Source organism: Symphalangus syndactylus, chromosome 3 (genome assembly GCF_028878055.3).
Source record: "Symphalangus syndactylus isolate Jambi chromosome 3, NHGRI_mSymSyn1-v2.1_pri, whole genome shotgun sequence".
In the NCBI taxonomy this organism is placed as follows: domain Eukaryota; kingdom Metazoa; phylum Chordata; class Mammalia; order Primates; family Hylobatidae; genus Symphalangus; species Symphalangus syndactylus.
In genome coordinates this window covers 43,435,496-43,457,739 of record NC_072425.2, presented here as the reverse complement: position 1 = coordinate 43,457,739, position 22,244 = coordinate 43,435,496, and the positions used below count along the sequence as shown (strand labels likewise).

General features: G+C 38.8%; 2 protein-coding genes across 7 annotated transcripts; one reads left to right on the top strand and one right to left on the bottom strand.

Moving 5' to 3' along the window:
* Nucleotides 1-207: 207 nt before the first annotated feature.
* On the bottom strand, nt 208-8,851 carry MRPL50 (mitochondrial ribosomal protein L50). Its single transcript, XM_055271661.2, has 2 exons — nt 8,585-8,851; nt 208-1,091 (listed from the first exon to the last, which is right to left on the bottom strand). The coding sequence occupies exons 1-2, from the start codon at nt 8,674-8,676 to the stop codon at nt 707-709; spliced, it is 477 nt and encodes a 158-aa protein (XP_055127636.1). The 5' UTR covers nt 8,677-8,851; the 3' UTR covers nt 208-706.
* Nucleotides 8,807-21,354, top strand: ZNF189 (zinc finger protein 189). 6 transcript variants are annotated; one of them, XM_055271647.2, is made up of 4 exons: nt 8,815-9,273; nt 10,015-10,099; nt 18,110-18,230; nt 18,627-21,354. In XM_055271647.2, exons 1-4 carry the CDS (start codon nt 9,241-9,243, stop codon nt 18,643-18,645), a joined length of 258 nt encoding a protein of 85 aa, XP_055127622.1. In that variant the 5' UTR covers nt 8,815-9,240; the 3' UTR covers nt 18,646-21,354. The 6 variants fall into 6 exon arrangements, with proteins under 6 accessions (XP_055127618.1, XP_055127622.1, XP_055127619.1 ...); XM_055271643.2 differs by lacking the exon at nt 18,110-18,230 and having other exon boundaries at nt 8,807-9,273; XM_055271644.2 differs by lacking the exon at nt 18,110-18,230 and having other exon boundaries at nt 8,835-9,273; nt 10,018-10,099.
* Nucleotides 21,355-22,244: the final 890 nt, after the last annotated feature.

Below are 22,244 nucleotides of genomic sequence, written 5' to 3'. Positions count from 1 at the left end.
GTTATAGAGAAAAACGTTTAAAATAAGCATCATCTCCTCTGAAGAGAATACACAATGAGACATAGAATCTGGCACATCTCTTATGAGGAAGAGTCATAGCACTCAATATTTGGCACATATTCTAATTTTTTCAAAGTTATACTTACTGGAAAGAAATGGCAAGGCAGAGCGCAAGCAAATTTCACTGAAAAAATTTACAACACACAATACACTTTAACAAATCTACTTTAATTCTAAAAGAAATTAATCTAGAACTGTCAGTAATATACAACATACTTTTATGTTTCTTTTATAGGTATCTAATAAAAGTTTATTTGTATATGTGCAATGCATAACTCTATCTTAGATATGAATCCTAACAGGATGAAAATACTTTCTTGCAACTACTTTATGCTTATGAACGGTGTGAACTTGCAATGTCCTCCTGTCGTAAACCCGAGTTAATGACAGTGCCCTCTCAAAACTTTTCATAAATAATGACCAAATTTCATTTAAAAAATGGTTTCAGCAAATATGAAAATAGAAAGTCCATTATTTGTCCATTTGTAATATGAGACAAAAAGAGATGATACATTCCTCTACAGAAAAAGTGGGTTTGGAGAACAGTTCTGGTAGTATTTTACACGGTAAAGTATCAAAAGGTCTAATGAGCGCACCCTTGCTCAGGGAAAGACAGTGATTTCAACGTGCTTCTCTTCCAAATTGCTTAGTAACTCCAAGTGATTTTCAAATTGGGGGGCAGATTACTGGAACTGAGTTCATCAAATTTAGATCTATCTTGAATAGGGACATTATAGAAATCAAGAACATCTCTAACCCTGCACATCTGGTGGAGTCTGGAGTTAGGGACTACATGACCCAAGTCATCAGCTAAATGAGCCAAAAGATTGAACTTTAGATGACTATCTTCCAGGGAGATATCTTGCCAATTACTAGGAAGAGATGAACCAAAAACTTCTTTAACATAAGATTCCAAACGACTCTGGAGATCTTCAGGTGGTGTGTATGCTCGGCTTCGTAAGGGTGGACACACTGGGATAGGTTCCTTTTTCTCTTCTACTGTCTCAACAACCACTGGCTCTTTCTCTTTTCTGGAATGATCAAAAACAAACACACAAATCCATTAATGAAGCTGACAAACACCAGACCAAATGTTGCCTACCAACCAAAATCAACAATGGCACACTGATTACCGCTGGGGACCACTGAGAGTAGGAAAGAATATGGTAGGCCCCTGCCCTTGGAACATTCATGGTTGAACTGAGTTGGGAGAGACAGAAAAAAACTAAGTACATATTTTACATACTGTAAGAATTCCTAAGAATGGGTGAAGAAGTAAGGTAAATCATTGTCTGGGATTCCCCATCCTCCAAGATCCCATCCCAATCTACCTTTCTGGTCTTACCTTTCACTGATTACCTACATATACTCCATGTGATACTCTATATCCTGTGTCCCAAGCACAGTCCCACTTTCCTGACACAATGTGTTGGCTCAAGTCACATCTTAAAATGCCTGTTTTTTATCTTCACCTATGGAAATCTTGCTTATTCTGTAAGTCTTAGGATAAAATTGTTGTCTTCCAAGAGGCTTTACTTAATTTCCAGAATCAAATATAATTGTGATTTCATGTTATCTCTTCAGCAGTTTATACTGCTCTCAGAGTGTATCACATCCTACCTGACTTTTAATTTTACTTACGTTCTACTTCACAGAAAGTGAAGAGATGGAAAAAGATATTCCATGCAAACAGAAACCAAAAAGAACAGGAGTAGCTATACTTATATCAGATAAAATAAATTTCAAGTCAAAAACTATAAAAGAGATAAAGAAGGTCATTATATACTCATAAAGAGGTCAATTCAGCAAAAGCATATAACAATTATAAATATATATGCAACCAATATTGGAGAACCTAAACATTTAACACAAATATTAATAGATCTAAAGGAAGAGATAGACTACAATACATTAATAGTTGTGGATTTCAACATCCACTCTCAATAACAGATCATCCAGACAAAATCAACAAAGAAAGACTGGAATTACATTCTACAGCAAATGGACTTGACACTTACAGAACATTTCACCCAACTGCTGCAGAACACATATTCTTCTCATGAGTACATGGTACATTCTCCAGGGTAGATTGTATCACAGAACACAAAACAAGTTTTAACAAATTCATAAAACTCAAAATCATATCAAGGACTTCTCTAACAGTATAACTAGGAATCAATAACAAGAACTCTGGAAACTATACAACTACATAAAAAATAACATGCTCCCAAATGACCAATGAGTCAATGATGAAATTAGGAAGGAAATTTTAAAACGTTTTGAAGCAATGAAAATGAAAACACAACACATCAAAACCTATGCGATACAGCAGAAGCAGTAGTAAGAGGGAAGCTTATAGTAAACATCTACATGAAAAAAGAAAAACTTCATATAAACAATCTAAAGATGCACCTTAAATTAGAAAAAGACAAACCAAACCCAAAATTAGTAGAAGGAAAGAAATAAGATCAGTGTAGAAATAAATGAAATAGACTAAAAAAGCAATAAAAAAGATCAATGAATTAAAAAGTTGGTTTATTGAAAAGTTACAATCAACAAACCTTTAGCTAGACTAAGAAAAACAGAGAGAAGACACAAATACATAAAATCAGAGGCAAAAAAGGAGCTATTACACTGATATCACAAAAATTTAAAGGCTAATAAGAGATTATTACAAGCAACTATAAGTTAATAGACTGGAAAACCTAGAAGAGATGGATTAATTCCTAGACACAGACAACTTACCAGGATTGAATCATGAAGAAAAAGAGAACCCAAACAGAAATAATGAGATAGAAGCTGTAATAAAAGTCTCCCATCAAAGAAAAGCTTAAGACCTGATGGCTTCACTACTGATCTCTACCAAGCATTTAAAGAAGAACTAATGCCAATCAATACGAATTCTACCAAAGCTATTCCAAAACACTGAAGAGGAGAGAATATTTCCAAACACATTCTACAAGGCCAGCATTACCCTGATGCCAAAACCAGAAAAAGACAAAATAAAAAAGGAAAACACATTCTACAAGACCAGCATTACCCTGATACCAAAACCAGACAAAGACAAAATAAAAAAGGAAAACTACAGGTCAATATTCCTGGTGAGCACAGATGCAAAAATCCTCAACAAAACATTAGCAAACAGAATTAAACCACACATTAAAATGATCATTCACCATGATTAAGTGGGATTCATCCCAGAATGCAAGAATGGTTCAACATATGCAAATCAACAAACTCGATACATCACATTGATAGAATCAAGAACAAGAATCATGTGATCATTTCAATAGATGCTGAAATAGCATTTCATACATTTCAACATCCTTTCATGATAAAAACTGTCAATAAACTGGATACTGAAGGAACATACCTCAACATAATAAAGGTCATGCATGACAAACCCACCAAACAAGGACACAAAACAAGCTAGCATCATTGAATGGGAAAAAACTGAAAGCCTTTCCTCTAAGATCTTGAACAAGACAAGGATGCTCACTTTCATCACTTGTATTCAACACAGAACTTGAAGTCCTAGCCACAGCAATTAGACAAGAGAAATAAATAAAGTAGATCAAAATTGAAAAGTCAAATGGTTCTTATTTGATATATGATCTTACGTATCATATGTAAGATATATAATCTTACATATCATATGTAAGATATATAATCTTACATATCTTGTTGATGTATGATCTTTTATTTAGAAAAACCTAAATATCCACCAAAAAACTCTTAGAAATTATAAATTCAGTAAAATTTCAGAATACAAAAATCAACATACAAAATCAGTAGCATTTCCATATGCCAATAGTAAACAATCTGAAAAAGAAATCAAGAAATCAATTCCATTAACAATAGCCACCAAAAAAAAAAAAAATCTAGGAATAAACTTCAACAAAGAAGTAAAAGGTCTCTACAATAAAAACTATAAAACACTTATGAAAAAAATTGAAGGGGACACACAAAAAATGGAGATATCCCACATTCATGGATTGGGAGAATTGATGTTGTTGAAATGTTTATGCTACCCAAAGCGATATACTGTCAATATAATCTTTATCAAAATACCAATGATGTTCTTCAGAGAAATAGAAAAAAAATCCTAAAATTCGTATGAAACCACAAAATGCCTTGAATAGCCAAAGTAATGCTAAGCAAAAAAAAAAAAAAAAGATCGCACCTAACTGACCCCACCTTGCTTCTAACCTTTAAGCTGTCCTTGTTCATTCCTGGGCATAGGCCAAACTAACCTTGGGAAGGAAATGAGTTTATGGTTTGACTCTGAAACAAAATTGATAATAGCCTTTTTCTGAAAAGACCTCCTTCTTGCCTGGGAACCAGTTTGCTTTTGTAGGACTAACAATTAGCTACAAGATTAGAAATTATGGTTAGGGGTCATTCAGACTCCGGCTGCAAGAGTCTGATCCTCCCCAAATTACTCCTGGGATAACACTGCTATTGTAAAATCCAAGGTCAGTGCTTGAGATATTTTGCAGACCCTGAACTCAATGGATTAGCTTACACCACCAAAGCCAGTAATCTGACTCAATCAGTTCTGTGATCCTACCCAGGAACATAAGTTGGCAAGAACTCACTTAGACCCTCTATGATTTCATTTCCAACCCAACCAATCAACACTCCCCATTTCCTGGGCCCCTACCTGCCAAATTATCTTTAAAACCTCCGGTCCCCAAGTTTTCGGGGGGACAGATTTGACTAATAATAAAACTCCATTCTCCTGCACAGCCGACTCTGTGAATTACTCTTTCTCCATCGCAATTCCTCTGCCTTGATACATCAGCTCTGTCTAGGCAAAGTGAACCCGTTGGGCAGTTACAAAACTATAACACTACTAGAAGAAAACATTGGGGAGATGCTTCAAGACTTTGGTCTGGGCAATGACCTTTTGAGTTAAGACCTCAAAAGCACAGGCAACAAGAACAAAAATTGACAAATGGGATTATATCAAACTAAAAAGCTTCTGCATAGCAAAGGCAACAATAAACAAAGTGAACAGGCAACCTAGAGAACAGGAGAAAAACTGGCAAACTATCCGACAAGGGATTAATAACCAGAATATACAAGGAACCCAAACAACTCAGTAACAACAACAAAAAAAACCTGATTTAAAAATAGTAAAAGATCTGAATACATATTTCTCAAAGAAGATATACAAATGACCAACAGGTAAATAAAAAAATGATCTCTAATCATCAGGGAAATGCAACTCAATAACACAATGAGGTATCATCTCACCTGAGTTAAAATGACTATTATTTAAAAGACAAAAAATAACAAATGCTGGCAAGGATGTAGAGAAAGGGGGAACACTAGTACACTGTTGGTGGGAATGTAAATTAGTACAACTGCTATGGAGAAAAGTATGGAAATTTCCCAAAGAAATTAAAAATAAAATTACCATATGATCCAGCAATCCCACTGCTGGGTATATGTCCAAAAGAAAGTTAATCAGTCTAACAGAGATATCTGTACTCCATGTTTATTACAGCACTATTCACAATAGCCAAGATATGGAATCAAACTAAGTTTCTACCAAAGGATGAATGGATATTAAAAAAACCGTACATATACTCAATGGAATATTATTCAGCCATTAAAAAAAGGATGAAATCCTGTCATTTGCAGTAACGTGGATGAAACTGGAGGACATTCAAGTGAAATAAGCCAGGTGCAGAAAGATATCGCATGTTCTCGCTCCTATGTGTGAACCAAAAAAAAAAATGACCTCATGGAGGTAGTAATAAATTGATGGTTACCAGAGACTGGGAAGGGTAGTGAGGAGGTAAGGTATGAAGATTGGCTAGAAATACAGTTAAAAGGAGTAATACAGTTAGAGAAGAGGAATACAGCTAAAAAGAGTAAGTTCTAGTGTTTGATTTCACAATTGGGTGACTATAGTTAGTAGTCATTTATTTATATTTCAAAATAGCTAGAAGTGAAGATTTAGAATGTTCCCAAAACAAAGAGATAAATAACGTGATGGATATGTCAACTATTCAGATTTGGCTATTACATATTGTATGCTTGCATCAAAATATCATATGTACCCCATAAATATCTACAACTATTATGCATCCATAAACATTAAAAAAAAATTACAAATAAACATCACCTCATACCCCTTAGGATGGTCATTACCAGAAAGACAAGTGTGATGAGGACATGGAAAAAACAGCACTCTTATATGCTGCTGGTGGGAATGAAAACTGGCATAGCCATTATAAAAAACAGTATTAAGGTTCCTCAAAAGTTATAAACAGAACTATCCCAACTATCCTAAGATCTAGCAATCTTACTACTCAGTATATATCCAAAGGAAATGAAAGCAGTATCTCAAAGAGGTATCTGCACTCTCATCTTCATTGCAGCATGTGTGTATACATGTAAATGTATAAATGTATATACACACACACAAAATATTTAAGGCTGAATAAAATGCCATGTGTATATATGTATATCCATTATGAATATATGTACATATTATGTGCGTGCATATATACACACACATAAAATGGCATTTTATTCAGCCTTAAAAAAGGATATTCGTAACACATGGATGAACCTGGAAAATATTATGCTAAGAGAAATAAGCCAGACAGAGTAATACCACATGATCTGACTTATATGTAGTATCTAAAAAAGTCAAATTAGGCCGGGTGCAGTGGCTCACGCCTGTAATCCCAGCACTTTGGGAGGCTGAGGTAGGTGGATCATAAGGTCAAGAGATCAAGACCATTCTGGCCAACATGGAGAAACCCTGTCTCTACTAAAAATACAAAAATTAGCTGGGTGTGGTGGCGGGCACCTGTAGTCCCAGCTACTCGGGAGGCTGAGGCAGCAGAATCGCTTGAACCTGGGAGGCAGAGGTTGCAGTGAGCCGAGACAGCACCACTGCACTCCAGCCTGGAGACACAGTGAGACTCCATCTCCAAAACAAACAAAAAAAAAGTCAAATTCATAGAAACAGAGAGTAGAATGGTAGTTACCAGGGGTGGCGGAAATGGAGAGACACTGGACAAAGGTAAAATTTAAATTATCTAGAATGAATAAGTTCCAGAGATCTTAAGATCTTATGTACACCATGGTGACGATCATTAGTAATACTGTACTGTATACCTGAAATCTTCTGAGAGTAAATCTTAAGTGTTTTCACCACACACACAAAAATTCTAACTGGCTAGGCATGGTGGCTCACCCCTGGAATCCCAGCAATTTGGGAGGCCAAGGCAGGAAAATTACTTGAGCCCAGGAGTTCAAGACCAGCCTGGGCAACATAGTGAGAACTCCTTTCTCCAAAACAAAACAAAACAAAACAGAAAGTATGTGAAGAGATGAATATGATAATTAGCTTGACTAATAATCAACATCAAGTTTTATACCTTAAATATATAAAATTTTTAAAATAGTAAAGAAAATATAATCATCATTCTCAGTAATCTCTTATTTCCCCTAGTTTTCTTCATAATTTAGCACTTCCTGAAATTACATTACACATTTGTTCATTTCTTCCTCCATTAGAACATATGCCCTACGAGAACAAAAATTTGGTCTGTTTTAGTAACCAATGTATTCTTACGACACCTAAGATATAGCCTGGCCTATAGCAAACAGCCTAAAAAATATTTGTTGAGTGAATGAATAAAACAAACTTAGAAGAGATTTGAGAGATAATAACAAATATTAACCAAAGAAGAGGGAAAGCTAATATATGAACTGATGAAAAAGATCTTTTCTAATTGTAGTGGTTTCTGTTTGAAACCTAAGAGGGCATACATTGTTCCCTAGGGTTCCTACCATACGTTTTGACTTCCTAAACACTATCTAAGTCAAATTAGATTTACCTTTAAACAATTACACACGGTGCGGCCGTGCAGCGGAAAAAGCAGTAGATGGGCAGTTAGCAGACGTATGTTCTAGATCCAGCTTTGCAATTAACTTGTTTTGTGACTTTGGGAAAATCACTTCCCTCCTGTGGGTCTGTTTCCTCATATGTTGGAGTACCTCGAGGATGAGAATTGATTTTGTTTTTCCTGCTGTATCCTATGCGCTTAGAGTAATGCTGGCCCTAAGAAATCTGTTGAATGACTGAATGAATGAACAAACAAAATGAGGAGGCAGTACTTCATTACTGAACCTTGCTTGTGAAGAAACACAGCCGGCAAATTAGTTTAGTTTACCAAGCGCTTTCATGTCTTTGCAGACAACACACTCGGTGTCTCGCACACGAGGTTAATCCTGCTTGCTTAATAAATAAATGAATGAGTGAAGTGAAAAGGAAAGGGGGTGGTATTTTCGTTATAAGATGAGAAAACTAAGGCTGAGAGTGGAAGAGACTGGGTCCCACCACTCAATGAGTGCTTCTCAACTCGGGACCCTAACCTCCTTGTCCTTGCTCTGATCAGGCGCGGGACCACGATGGCGTAACACTCTCTTTTGAATTCGTCCCTAATCCTCCTTAACTTTCCTTGAACATGACCCACCGTCCACCATTCAGCTTTACCTGAATCGAGACCAAAATTCTCTACGTGGTGTCCCTGAGACTGTCCACACGAAGATTCTTCTGGTAATGCCCGACATAGATCGCGCCGCCATCTTCGATGAGATCTACGGGCCTGAGCGCTGCCTTCAGCCAGCAGTGACGCGCTCAGACCAGCCAATCGGATACAATCCCAGTGGCAAGAGCTTTCTTTTTCCTTTAGGCTCCCTCGCCCTTTGCACGCTGGGAAATGTAGTCCGGTAGCTGTTGCTGGCGGCGTGTGGACCGCGGCGCTCTTTCCGAGCATGACGGGAGTTGTAGTTGTGGGGGCCCCGGGGAGAACCTGGGTGACGCCTTCTGGTCCGGGGGCGGGCGGTCATAGCGTTACTTGGCTGAAAGGAGGAGGAACTGGCAGCGGGGAGGAGGCTCTAGCGAGGCCTGAAAGGCTTCGTAACCAGGCAGGAGTAGGGGTTGGGGTTCGGGGTTGGGGGACAGCCAGGGATCGCGTCTGATATGCTGTTGGGGTCGTGACCGCCTGGGGGCCGAGGCAGGCACTGGCCAGACCCAGCCAGGGATCGTCGTCTTCGTCGAGCCTAATTTCCAGCAGCCGGGTAGGCCTCACCAGAGGCTCCTTTCCGTGAGGCCGCCCCCAATTCCTGCCCCTATTCCCTGCCTGGGAGATGGCTTCCCCGAGCCCCCCGCCGGAGTCAAAGGTAAGTAAGCACCCCCCGGGGATCCCGGTTGTCTCGTCACTACCCCAGCTAGGCCGCACCACTGCTTTCTCCCCCAGGCCCCCCACCAACCTCCTGACCGCCTCTTTAGGGCCAGCGCCTTGCAAGGAACTCCCCACTAGTGCACTGGGGTGCGGTTCGCGAACAAACTGCCCACTGGCTCCCTTTTTTTTTTTTCTTTTTCTAGAGAGACTTGATAAATCGGCCTGAGAAAATAAGTAATGCTCCAGACTAGTTCTCTCATTTGTGAGTTCTTCAGGTGAAGCACCATTTTTGACCTTCCCTTGTGTCTTCTGTTCCTGGCACAGTGCCTGGACCCCAAGGTACACCCTTAGAGAACCTCAAGGAATTGAATTGAATTGAATAGAGTCACAAGGCAGTGCAAATGGAAAATTGAAGTAGGCAGTGAGGTGAGGGAAGCTTGGAGAGGCCTTGGGGCAGTTTACTAAAATTAAACTCTTAGGGCATAATAAATCAGAAAAGGCTTATCCATAGGTCCTTTCTAGTCTGAGATGTCTGTCAGTTACAGTTCGTTCCCCGAATTGGGCAACATATGGAACTTTCAGTTATCATGTTCCTCCTAGCCTACTTGGCCACGATAAGTGATTGCCTCTGCCACTTTTAGTGGTCGAATTGTCCTTGAGACAACAGGAACTGACTACAGAAATCATACTATTTCAGGGGTTGCTGACATTTGAGGATGTGGCTGTGTTTTTTACCCAGGAGGAGTGGGATTATCTGGACCCAGCTCAGAGAAGCCTGTATAAAGATGTCATGATGGAGAATTATGGAAACCTGGTCTCACTGGGTAAGAATCTGCTGTTTCTCTAATTAAAATATCTAAGAAGGTAGAGAGAAATCAGACTAACAGAACATTTGGACGGAAACCAGTACCAAAACTGCTTTGTTCCAAAGTTCTGATTCAAACCTTTTAGCCATTAATTGTTTCCATAACTCTCATCCCTAGCTTCCTTGAAGTGACCAAACTGCAAGCCTTTCGGGCATCCTGTCTTCATAATCTCATTCCCATATTGTTCTGTACTTTCCGTCCTGGCTCATCCTCCCACAGCTTTCCTCCCACCCCTTTTCACTCTGCCTTCTGGAGCCCCTGTTCATCTTCACATAATGTTCCTTCCCTCCTGGCCTTAACTGAAACCTGGCACTTTCCCAAGGACAACGTTTCTCTGGCAGTTTTTCAAGTGGGGGCTGCTTATTCTCCCACATCCGCCTCCTTCCCCATCCTTTGTCTCAGTGTTGGAAGGGGGAAGTTATTGTTCACTCAGCTTTTAAATGCTGTCCCCAAAGCATCGGTTTTCCACCTTCAAACAAAATCTCTCCTTCTTTGAGGTCTCAGCAGTCTTGCTTTTTCCAGTCAATTCCTTTTCACTTATCTGTCAACTTTTAGTTTGGTCCTTCACACATAACTTTGTCACATGTTTCATAGTCTATTTTAACTCGTGCCTGGATGACCCAGTTAATACTTCAGCCTCAGTGGATCTTACTTCAGGCACCTTGCTTTCCACTTTTTCTCAGCACCTTACATCATTGATCATACTAGTTTTGTCATAACAGGCAAATCGTAAATCCCAATACCCTATTCTCTGACCAGTTATTCGGCAATGGAAGTTTATTGACTGTGACTAGACAAGGGTAACCAAAACAGACAGGCTTTCTCCCCTTGTGGAGCTTACTACAACTTCTCTATCTTTCCTACTCCTTTCCACCTAAACCCATTCATTATTAACGATGTTTCCTGTCCCTTGACATCTCTGTTTTTTCACCAAGGTGTCCAACCTTTCTGGGCTTGTCTCCCCATCTAATCACCAGCAAGCTCTCTTGCTAGCTTGTCATTATTCTCTACCCATTCTGCAAACTTCAAATCCTGTATTTGTTATAAAATGCACCTTTCCCTCTTTCCTACCCAAATTGCTAAACATAGCAGGAGAAATTCTCTAACCAGAGAGATTGATATCCTGTATATAAGTATGGCCTTTTTCTTCTACTCTCCACTGGGTTTTTGTATCTTAGCAATATTTTTTGTCCTTGATATGCTCACTGCCCTGTTCTTTTTAGTGACTATTCCAAAAGCTTATCCATCATTCAGTAGTGAAGCTCACTTTCTGTTTCTCAGAGAAAATAAAGGCCAATAAGCACGAACTCTCAACTTCTCTGCCTCTTATCTACACACTTAAAGCTGCTCTCATCTTCTCACGTTTCCAGAAACTAATCAGTCATTCTTTTTTCCTTTATAGTTTCAGTCACTATTTCTTCTCCCTTGGTACCCTTATTCTGATGATTGGTATGTTCATAACTCTTCAATAGGAGAAAAGAGAGGAAAAAAGAAAAAATCCCTCCTATGAGTCAGACTCTCCCTCTTGCTGCTGCCTATAATTTACTACTTGTTCTCTTCATAGTCAAGATTTTGTAAGAGTAGTTAATGTGTGTTCTGTACTTCTTTACCTCCTCTTGTGTCTGAGCCCCTTTGTCTTGCCTCTAATACTCCCTTTAAATTGTTTAACAGTGATCTGTAACACATCATTGTCAAATGCAGTAGACTCTTTTGGGACCTTATTTTATGGTCCTCTCTATGAATATGTGAAACTCTTTATTGTTTCCCTCCATTGGCTTGCATTCTCAGACTTCCCCTCAGTCTGTACTCTTTCCTTGGGGGACCTTACCTACACTCAGGTCATCAGCTACCACTCTGTGAAAATAAGTCCCAATTTTTTTTTCAAGACGTAGCCTCATTCTATTGCCCAGGCTGGAGTGCAATGGCGTGATCTCAGCTCACTGCAGCTTCCGCCTCCTGGGTTCAAGAGATTCTCCTGCCTCAGCCTCCTGAGTAGCTGAGATAAACAGGCATGCACCACCACACCCAGCTAATTTTTGTATTTTTAGTAGAGAAGGGGTTTCACTGTGTTGGCTGGGCTGGTCTCGAACTCCCGATCTCAGGTGATCCGCCCACCTTGGCCTCCCAAAGTGCTGGGATTACAGGCGTGAGCCACCGTGCCTGGCCCAAATCTTTATTTCCACCTAAGAAAGGTAATGTGGAGCCTAACTGCCTAGGTTTAAATCCTCGTTCCACCACTTACTTAGCCTGGTGACTATAGTAATTTAACCTCTCTTTGCCTCAGTTTATTTTTTTATAAAATGGAAATAATAATAGCACCTACCTCATAGGGTTATTGTGAGCACTGACTGAATTAATATACGTAAAACACTTAACACACTAACATGTAGTAAGAACAATATAAATGTTGACTTATATTGTTGTCATCATCTTCTCTGTTGAGTTTCAAATTCTAGTCATCTTTTGAAGACCACATGAGTAACTCAAACCTGGCAAGTTTCAATCCATTAAAATCAAGGGCTTCTCTCCAGAGTTAAGCACTCCTTTCTTTGTTTTACCTTGTATATACTCCTGCTATTGAATTTATCATACTATACTACAATCATTCTATATATGTTACTTTTCTAACCTCACTGATTACCATGAGGATGGTAAACATACCTGTTTCATTTGATTTCTCCAGCACTTAGCACAGAGCCAGGCCTATATTATATGCTTCTTAAATATTTATATGACTGAGTAAGTACAGTTAATTTAAGACTCAGTATCTCTTAACTGGATTATTGCATTAACCCCTAAACTACCCCCTTGCCACTAGTCTCCTTTTTTAAAATATATTCTCTCTACTGCCACCAAAGTGATTTTGTATTAGTTAACTGTGTAAAACTTCTGATGGTTCCTGATAGCTTAAAGGATAAAAATGTTAATTTCTTATCATATAGGACCTTTCAAGTATAGCCTCTGCCTATCTTTCTTGCCTCACCTGTTTTTTCCTGCACACCACTTTAGTCTTCAGCCATATCAGCTGCTGATGTGTGTGTGTGTGTGTGTGTGTGTGTGTGTGTGTGTTTTAATATGCCATATGCCATGTTGTGTCTCAGTCACTGCCAGCTTATCCATACATACGGTATTCTGGTTGATAGAACCAAGTAAGTGCCTGGCCCTGCCTTCTCCTAGAACTGGAGCATGTAAATACCATATGGACTAGGTGTGACAGTGTGCCCATAGATGATCTTGTACTTGTAGGCTGTCTTCTTTATTTCAGCTTAAATACAGCTTTCCATCATTCATCATTTCTCCTCCTGTAGTCTTTTCATCCTCCTCAATAGACCCTATCTCCATCCCTTTGGTGAGAGCTCCCTTGATGAGAGATCACTATTACTCTACTGTTGCAATGCAGTATTCTCTTCTACATCATCTTAACTGCTTTTCATAATGCAACTCTTGTCTAGCTTTATAGTTTTGGCTTTTCATTCACACTTTTCCTTTTCAAGCTTATTTTTAAAAAACTTTAATAGCTACATCGATGATACGGATGATCGCTTAATTTCTCAGATCTTTGACATCTTCAATTTTAATGACTCTTTCCGCAATGACTTGCAGATTGCCACCTTATTACTGTGTCTTCACATGGCAGAAGGGGAGAGAGATAGAGCAAACGTTCTGGTCTTTGTTCCTCTTTTTATAAGAACACTAATCCCATCATGGGGGCCCCACCATCATGACCTCATCTAAATTTAATTACTTCCCAAAGGCCCCACCTCCAAATATCACCACATTGTGGATTAGGGCTTCACCATATGAATATTTGGTGGGAACACAAACATTCAGTCTATAACACTGTCTTATCTCTTTTTTCTCCTTGACAGTTTAGCCTTTCCTTCTTATGTTCACATACTTCTGTCCTTTTGGCTTCTGGTTTGATAGGTTACAATTCTAGCTACCTTCTGAATAACTAGCATTTTCAGTTTTAATTCCAGGTTCTTTGGCGAAACTCACTTTGAGTCAACTATCTGTGTAGAAAAATTGGCCATGACCACAGGATGGGAAGATATTGCATAAGCATTGCCAAGCCCAGCTCTAATGGATAGTCACTTCAAGGCTGCTCTGTGTGGAAGCCTTACACTTGTTTTCTTCACCTGCCCATCCTGTTGACCTATTTATTTTTATGAGAATGTCATTGTTTTATTCGCTTTAACAATATATTACATTTTATGTCTGGTAATATAAGTCATTCTTTAATAATCTTTTTCAGGATGTACTTCACTAGTCTGCCTTCTTCTTTTTTTTTTGAGATGGAGTCTTGCTCTGTCGCCCAGGCTGGAGTGCAGTGGCGCAATCTCGGCTCACTGCAAGCTCCGCCTCCCAGGTTCACCCCATTCTCCTGCCTCAGCCTCTCTGAGTAGCTGGGACTACAGGCGCCCGCCACCACGCCCGGCTAATTTTTTGTATTTTTAGTAGAGACGGGGTTTCACCATGGTCTCAATCTCCTGACCTCGTGATCCGCCTGCCTCGGCCTCCCAAAGTGCTGGGATTACAAGCGTGAGCCACCGCGCCCGGCCCTAGTCTGCCTTCTTCTAAACTTTAGATTTATTTACTTTTTTATTGGTTCATATGATTTTTGATTGGAATGTGATTAGTTTCATAGATTGAAAAGAATTGAGATCATTATAATATTGAATCTCTTTAGCCATTTGGTTGACTCTGTTTAACTGTATCCTTTTGTCTTTCAGAAAAATTTTATGGAATATTTTTATGGATCTTACACATTTCTTATGTTTATTCCTAGGTTTTATGTTTTTTGTTATTATTGTGAAGAGTTTATATCATTTCTGTATAATACTTACTAACTTTTTTGTACTAAGCATAAGCTTTTTAATCTTGTTATGATTATATTTTATTTGCTTCTTCTAGGAATTTTAGGTATATATTCATATCATCTTCAAGTAATGATCATTTTATCTTATTCATTTGAATGAAATTGACAGAACAGTATCCACTAATCCAACTAATATAACTGAACAAATATTCTGAAGAGACTGCCTTCTCACAAAGAATTTACAATCTAGTGGAAGAGACAAACAAATAACAAACAGTTAAAAAATGCAGTGTAATCATAGCAATAATAGAATTATGGTGGAGGGCTGGTAATAAAAAAATAGAACACCTAAATCTGTCTAGTGGACTTAGTAAAGGCTTTGTAGAGGAACTGTAGCTTTAAACTTAAAGATTGCTTTGAATCTTAAAGTGAAACCAAAAGTTTGCCAGGTAAACAGTGTTGAAGGACATTTAGTAAATGAGATATGTAAAGATAAGACATGAAAGACTGTAACACAAACAATTTGCCTACATAAAGTATGATAAAGTAGATAGGAACATGACTTGAGGCTTAGAGACTGTGTCATGAAGAGTTGTATCATAGCAAAGAGCTTGATTTGATCTTAAAGGTAATGGGGAGCTGCTAAATCTACAGGCGATGACATGAGTAGAATTCTGTTTTGTAGAGATCTCTTCTAGAATCAGTAAGGCATATATAATGTGTTGGCAGCCTGAAGACTGGAGCCAAAGATTATAAGGCAGCTACATGATTGTGAGGGATGAAAGATAGGTGCTAGAGAGAAATCCAGGATTTGGATGATTGATTAACAGTAAGAAGAAGGGAGAAATACAGGATGAGTCCTGCTTTGAGACTGTAGGGTAATGGATGATGGTGCCTTTCAAGAGATAATTAAAGGTGGGGAAAGGCATGAAACCAGATGATTATGACCATGTTAATTGTGAGCCCTTCGTGAGGCATTTAACTGGAGATATCTAGAGGGTGTATATACAGAACAAGTAAGGATGTAAATGTGGGTAACAATAACAAAAATCAGTTGACAAAGGAAAAGAAATAAATGGGCCGGGCGCGGTGGCTCACGCTTGTAATCCCAGCACTTTGGGAGGCCGAGGCGGGCGGATCACGAGGTCAGGAGATCGAGACCACGGTGAAACCCCATCTCTACTAAAAATACAAAAAAATAGCCGGGCGTGATGGCAGGCGCCTGTAGTCCCAGCTGCTCGGAGAGGCTGAGGCAGGAGAATGGCGTGAACCCGGGAGGCGGAGCTTGCAGTGGGCCGAGATCACGCCACTGCACTCCAGCCTGGGTGACAGAGCGAGACTCCGTCTCAAAAAAAAAAAAAAAAAAAAAATGAGGGAAATTCATCGGAAAAGGCCAAAGAAGTAGGGAAGGAAATAAAAGAATGTAATAGCGTAGAAACCAAAAACAGATAATGTCAAGAAATAGGGGTGGTCAACAGTGTTAGATGCTGCTGAATAACATAAGGACTGAAACATGCCCATTTTAGGCCAGGCACAGTGGCTCACTCCTGTAATCCCAGCACTTTGGGAAGCCGAGGTGAGTGGATCACATGAGGTCAGAGTTCGAGACCAATATGGTGAAACCCCATCTCTACTAAAAATGCAAAAAAGTTAGCTAGACACGGTGGTGGGTGCCTGTAATCCCAGCTACTTGGGAGGCTGAGGCAGGAGAATTGCTTGAACCCACGAGGTGGAGGTTGTAGTGAGCCAAGATCACTCCATTGCACTCCAGCCTGGGCAGTAAGAGTGAAACTCTGTCTCAAAAAAAAAAAAAAAAAAAAATGCCCATTTTATTTTTATTTGAGTCCTTGGTAATCTAATGAGAAGTTTCTCTAGATGCTGGAAACAGAAACCAGATTTCACCATAGGTTGCAGAATAGATTGAATAGGAAGAGGTTGGGCATGGAAAACACAAGAAATAGAAAACCTCGGTGTTAAGATTTTTTTCTCAATGCTTGGCTTTCATAAAGAGAAGGATTTCAGGTTCAAGATAAAATTGGACATATTTATGTAATGGTAGGAAAGTGTCAATAGAGAGTGTGTATTGAAGAAAGAGGAAAGACGGGATAATTAAGCAAATGCCCAGAGGTGAGTGGGATCGATAAGTGGTGGATGGATTAGCTTTGCATAAGAATCAGATATATCTTTATGTACCATTGGCAGATAATTTTATAGGTAGAGGACAGAAAGTTGAGGGAGTTCTTTCATGTTTTTTCATTATGTGAAAGACAATACAGCCTACTGAAAAATTTGAGAGGGGACACTAGCTAAAAGAAATAAAATTTCTAGTAGTTTCTTAAGGGAATAGGAAAAGGTTATTTTAGAATAAAATAATGAAGTAAGCAAATAGAAAATTCAAAGATGGCTCCACAAAAAATTGAGAGAAAAGAGGACGTATGAAAAAGGAGCTTGTTTGGGGCCAAATATAAATATGGTCATTATTGAATCTTCTAGCAGAATTATCTAATATCTATTCCAGCAAGAGATGGAAAATCAGGAAGATGTCAGAAGCAGGCCTAAATGTACTATATGACGCTTTGTTATATCATAGACCACTGTGCTGTCTTTTCTTCAACACATGCAAGATTTTCATTTCTCAGATGTCATGCAGCCTCTCAGTTGGAACAAGATGGTGAACCTTGGGTCTTATATTGTTAGAGAGTTTAGAATCACTTGTACTTGAGGTATGATTTGTGGTAGGTGAAGTCATAAGCTACCACAGACTGTCCTTTTTGGTTGTTGCTCCCATGAACTCTGACCATGTTTCTTAATACTTATTTTATTCTGCATCTCGATATCATAGACTCTCTGTCACCTAACCCTTTATTGTTGTTTTTAAAAGCCATTTTGTCTCTTTATACAGGAACTGCTTTTTACTTAATATTTTCTTTATCATATTATTTTCTTTCCCCATTTTTTACTTAACATCCATTCCATTTGGCAGGGGGGCTTCATGTCTTATCTCTGAATACTGGCTGATTACAATGTTTCTGGAGTGTTTTTGACATGAGTAAATGCTTGTTAATGAATGAATTATTGTTTCCCCTGGATCTTTGTCTTTTATCCTTCTTAGCATCTTTTTTATTTTTATTTTTATTTTTTGAGATTAGGTCTCACTCTATTGCCTAGGCTGGTGTGCAGCAACGCAAACACGGCTTGCTGCAGCCTCAGCCTGTTGGGCTTAAGTGATCAATCCTCCCACCTCAGCTACCTGAGTAGCTGGGACTACAGGTGTGCACCACCATGTCTGGCTAATTAAAAAAATTTTTTTTTTGTAGAGATGAAATCTCACTGTTGCCCAGGCTGGTCTCAAACTCCTGAGCTCAAGTGATCCTCCCACCTCACTCTCCCAAAATGCTAGGATTACAGGCATGAGCCACTATGCCTAGCCATTAGCATCTGGTCCCTTCTGTTAATTATTTGGTCTGATCATATTCCAATAATGCTTTCTCATCCTAAATTTTCTTGAACTTAGTGGAGTTTTTTTTTTCATCCTACCCTGTTTTCCTTGATAGACTGATTAATCCCACCTTCACTTGATTTGTTTCTTTGTTTGCCCATCGTACTTTGTTTCTCCTTGCTTCAAAGACCTTGATTGATCTTTGTATGTCTTTTTTATTATTCCAGATGTTTTGAACAGAGATAAGGATGAGGAGCCAACTGTAAAACAAGAGATTGAAGAAATTGAGGAAGAAGTGGAACCACAGGGTGTAATAGTTACAAGAATCAAAAGTGAAATTGACCAGGATCCTATGGGTAGAGAAACCTTTGAACTTGTTGGTAGGTTAGATAAACAAAGAGGGATCTTCCTATGGGAAATACCAAGGGAATCTTTGACCCAGGAACAGAGAATGTTCAGAGAAAACACTAACATTATCCGTAAAAGACCAAACTCAGAAGAGAAATGCCATAAATGTGAAGAATGTGGAAAGGGTTTTGTCCGCAAGGCCCATTTCATTCAACATCAAAGGGTCCATACTGGTGAGAAACCTTTTCAGTGCAATGAATGTGGGAAAAGTTTTAGTCGCAGTTCATTTGTTATTGAACATCAGAGAATTCACACTGGGGAAAGGCCCTATGAGTGTAATTACTGTGGAAAAACCTTTAGTGTGAGCTCAACCCTTATTAGACATCAGAGAATCCACACTGGAGAAAGACCCTATCAGTGTAATCAGTGTAAACAGAGCTTCAGCCAGAGAAGGAGCCTTGTTAAACATCAAAGGATTCATACAGGTGAGAAACCCCATAAATGTAGTGACTGTGGGAAAGCCTTCAGTTGGAAATCACACCTTATTGAGCATCAAAGAACTCACACTGGTGAGAAACCTTATCACTGTACCAAATGTAAGAAGAGCTTTAGTCGAAATTCATTGCTTGTTGAGCATCAAAGAATTCACACTGGGGAAAGACCCCATAAATGTGGTGAATGTGGGAAAGCCTTTCGATTAAGCACATACCTTATACAACACCAAAAAATTCACACTGGCGAGAAGCCTTTTCTTTGTATTGAGTGTGGAAAAAGTTTCAGTCGGAGCTCATTCCTTATTGAACATCAGAGGATCCATACTGGTGAAAGACCTTATCAGTGCAAAGAGTGTGGGAAAAGTTTCAGTCAACTTTGCAACCTTACTCGTCATCAGAGAATTCACACAGGAGACAAGCCCCATAAATGTGAGGAATGTGGAAAAGCCTTTAGTAGAAGCTCAGGTCTTATTCAGCATCAGAGAATTCACACCAGGGAGAAGACTTATCCATACAATGAAACTAAGGAAAGTTTTGATCCAAATTGCAGTCTTGTTATACAGCAGGAAGTCTACCCTAAGGAGAAGTCTTATAAATGTGATGAATGCGGGAAAACTTTTAGTGTTAGTGCTCATCTTGTACAACATCAAAGAATTCACACTGGTGAAAAGCCCTATCTATGTACTGTCTGTGGGAAAAGCTTCAGCCGGAGCTCATTTCTTATTGAACATCAGAGGATCCACACTGGTGAGAGACCCTATTTGTGCAGACAGTGTGGAAAAAGCTTTAGTCAGCTTTGTAATCTTATTCGACATCAGGGTGTTCATACAGGTAATAAACCCCATAAATGTGATGAATGTGGAAAGGCCTTTAGCCGGAACTCGGGTCTTATTCAGCATCAGAGAATACACACAGGAGAGAAACCTTATAAGTGTGAGAAGTGCGACAAAAGTTTCAGTCAACAGCGCAGTCTTGTCAACCATCAGAAGATCCATGCAGAGGTGAAAACCCAAGAAACCCATGAATGTGACGCTTGTGGTGAAGCCTTTAATTGCCGCATTTCTCTTATTCAGCATCAGAAATTGCACACAGCATGGATGCAATAAATGTAGAGCAATACATAAGCTCAATTTGATTTGAGACTAGTACCCAAGTGCAGTTTTAGTATGGCTCGACATGGGTCAGATTTAGTGATAAAGCAAATTCTCCTTGGCCTCAGGCAAATAGTTTCTAAAGATTCTGTGAGTAGTGGACAACTGCCCATGAGCATCTGACTTCCCTTACTCTTTGATGATCATAGAGAAAGACTTGGTAATTTATCTAAGTATCTTTAATAAATCTTTCGGCAGAGAGATTAAACCTAGGTTCAGAGCATGGGTGCTCTGAGGGACAAAGTTGGATTAGTATAAGGGAGCTGGAGCAGCCAATAGTGGAAAACTGAGAATAATGATTCAAAGAGTCTTCTGTCACCATGTCATATTGTGGTTCTTTCAGTTCCACGATATGTTTGGCTCTGCATGCCAAAGTCCAGTGATTAAGCATATATAAGTTGTCAAGGAAACAAAGCCCAAATGTTTTTAAAACAAGTATACAGTTTTTGTCATTGTTTAAGGAAGCCAGTTGTTTGGCATGTGAGTTAAAGGCAGTTCCAATGCCTGATGGTTCCCAGATCTATGAAATGAGTGGACCATTAACCTTACATGTAAAGATTATGTTAGTAATCAAGAAACCTAACAAAGGTGTTACCAAGGAACCTTTGGGAGTGCCTTTTTTGTTTTTCAAGATGGACCCAAAAAAGTGGAGGAAGATATTGTTCTTTTGTGCCCTCCTACCTGTGAGAGATATTTGTAGTCCTATGTGAATGAGCTTATCCCTCCACAACCAGGTGCATATACAAGTGTACATATTTTGACTGCCAAGAATTGGAAATGAAAAGACCTGGAGTCTATGCTAGGAAGCTGAGATATTTTGGTATTGCATTGGTTTTTATGGTAACTAGGTTTTGCATGCAATTAAAAATCCTTATTTCTTGTTCTAGGGCTTCCCTTAGTTAATGGTTATTATAAACCTATTAATTCATCTGTTTTAACCATTAAAACCTGTTTTGTTTTTCCGCTTTGTGTAAGAGTTGTTACTTTAGTGTAAAACCAATTCTGTCAAATGCATTACTGTGTTTTTAAAATTAGAATCAAAGATAGGAAGGAAATAGCCATCATTTGTTCTGTGTGTGACTAGTTAACCTTTTATGGAGTAGCTCAATTAAGCCCAGGTTCTTTAGTTTCTTTGTATAGAATTCCAAATTACCAGAATTCTGTAATTCCAGCTTCCTAATAGTTTGAGCAAATGACCCCTCCCTTTCTCCTGTACCTCATTCTAAAAATTACCTCCAGACTTTCATCTTCCCATCTCCTTATGTGTGTGCCTGCATGTGAGTGTGGAGATTGTGGTACATGTATAGAAAGATACATATCTTTGTGCACTCCTTTATTCAAATTAGGTACTCATAGTTACTATACAGTTGACATTTCAAAACAATTTGTAGTCCAAGGAAAAGTATAAAAAACAACATACTGTGCCTGACTCATATAAAATTATCCTGCCCTGGACCTTCCCAGTTGTACTTATTTTACACTAGTGGTTCCCAGATCAGGATCTCAACTAATGAGGTTCTTAGACCTGTTCTCAGTATTTTAAAAATCTATTGTGTATGTTTTCACTGCCTGTACAGTGAAACACATTTCTTTGCTTTTTATTGAAGTCACATCAGTTTCATGTATGGTTATCTTCCATAACAGAAGCACTGGCTGCTGTTGACCTCATAGTAGTTTGAGGCTATGGTTGTATGAAGTATTCCTACATAATTCTTAATATCCTTGGACATGAATCTGGAATTTATAGAAATTTCATAATTTTAAAATCCTTGGACAACTCAGAACTCCAGTAACAGTGAACAGTTCTTGACTGCATATACAAATCATTGCTTATAAAAAACATAGAACCCTA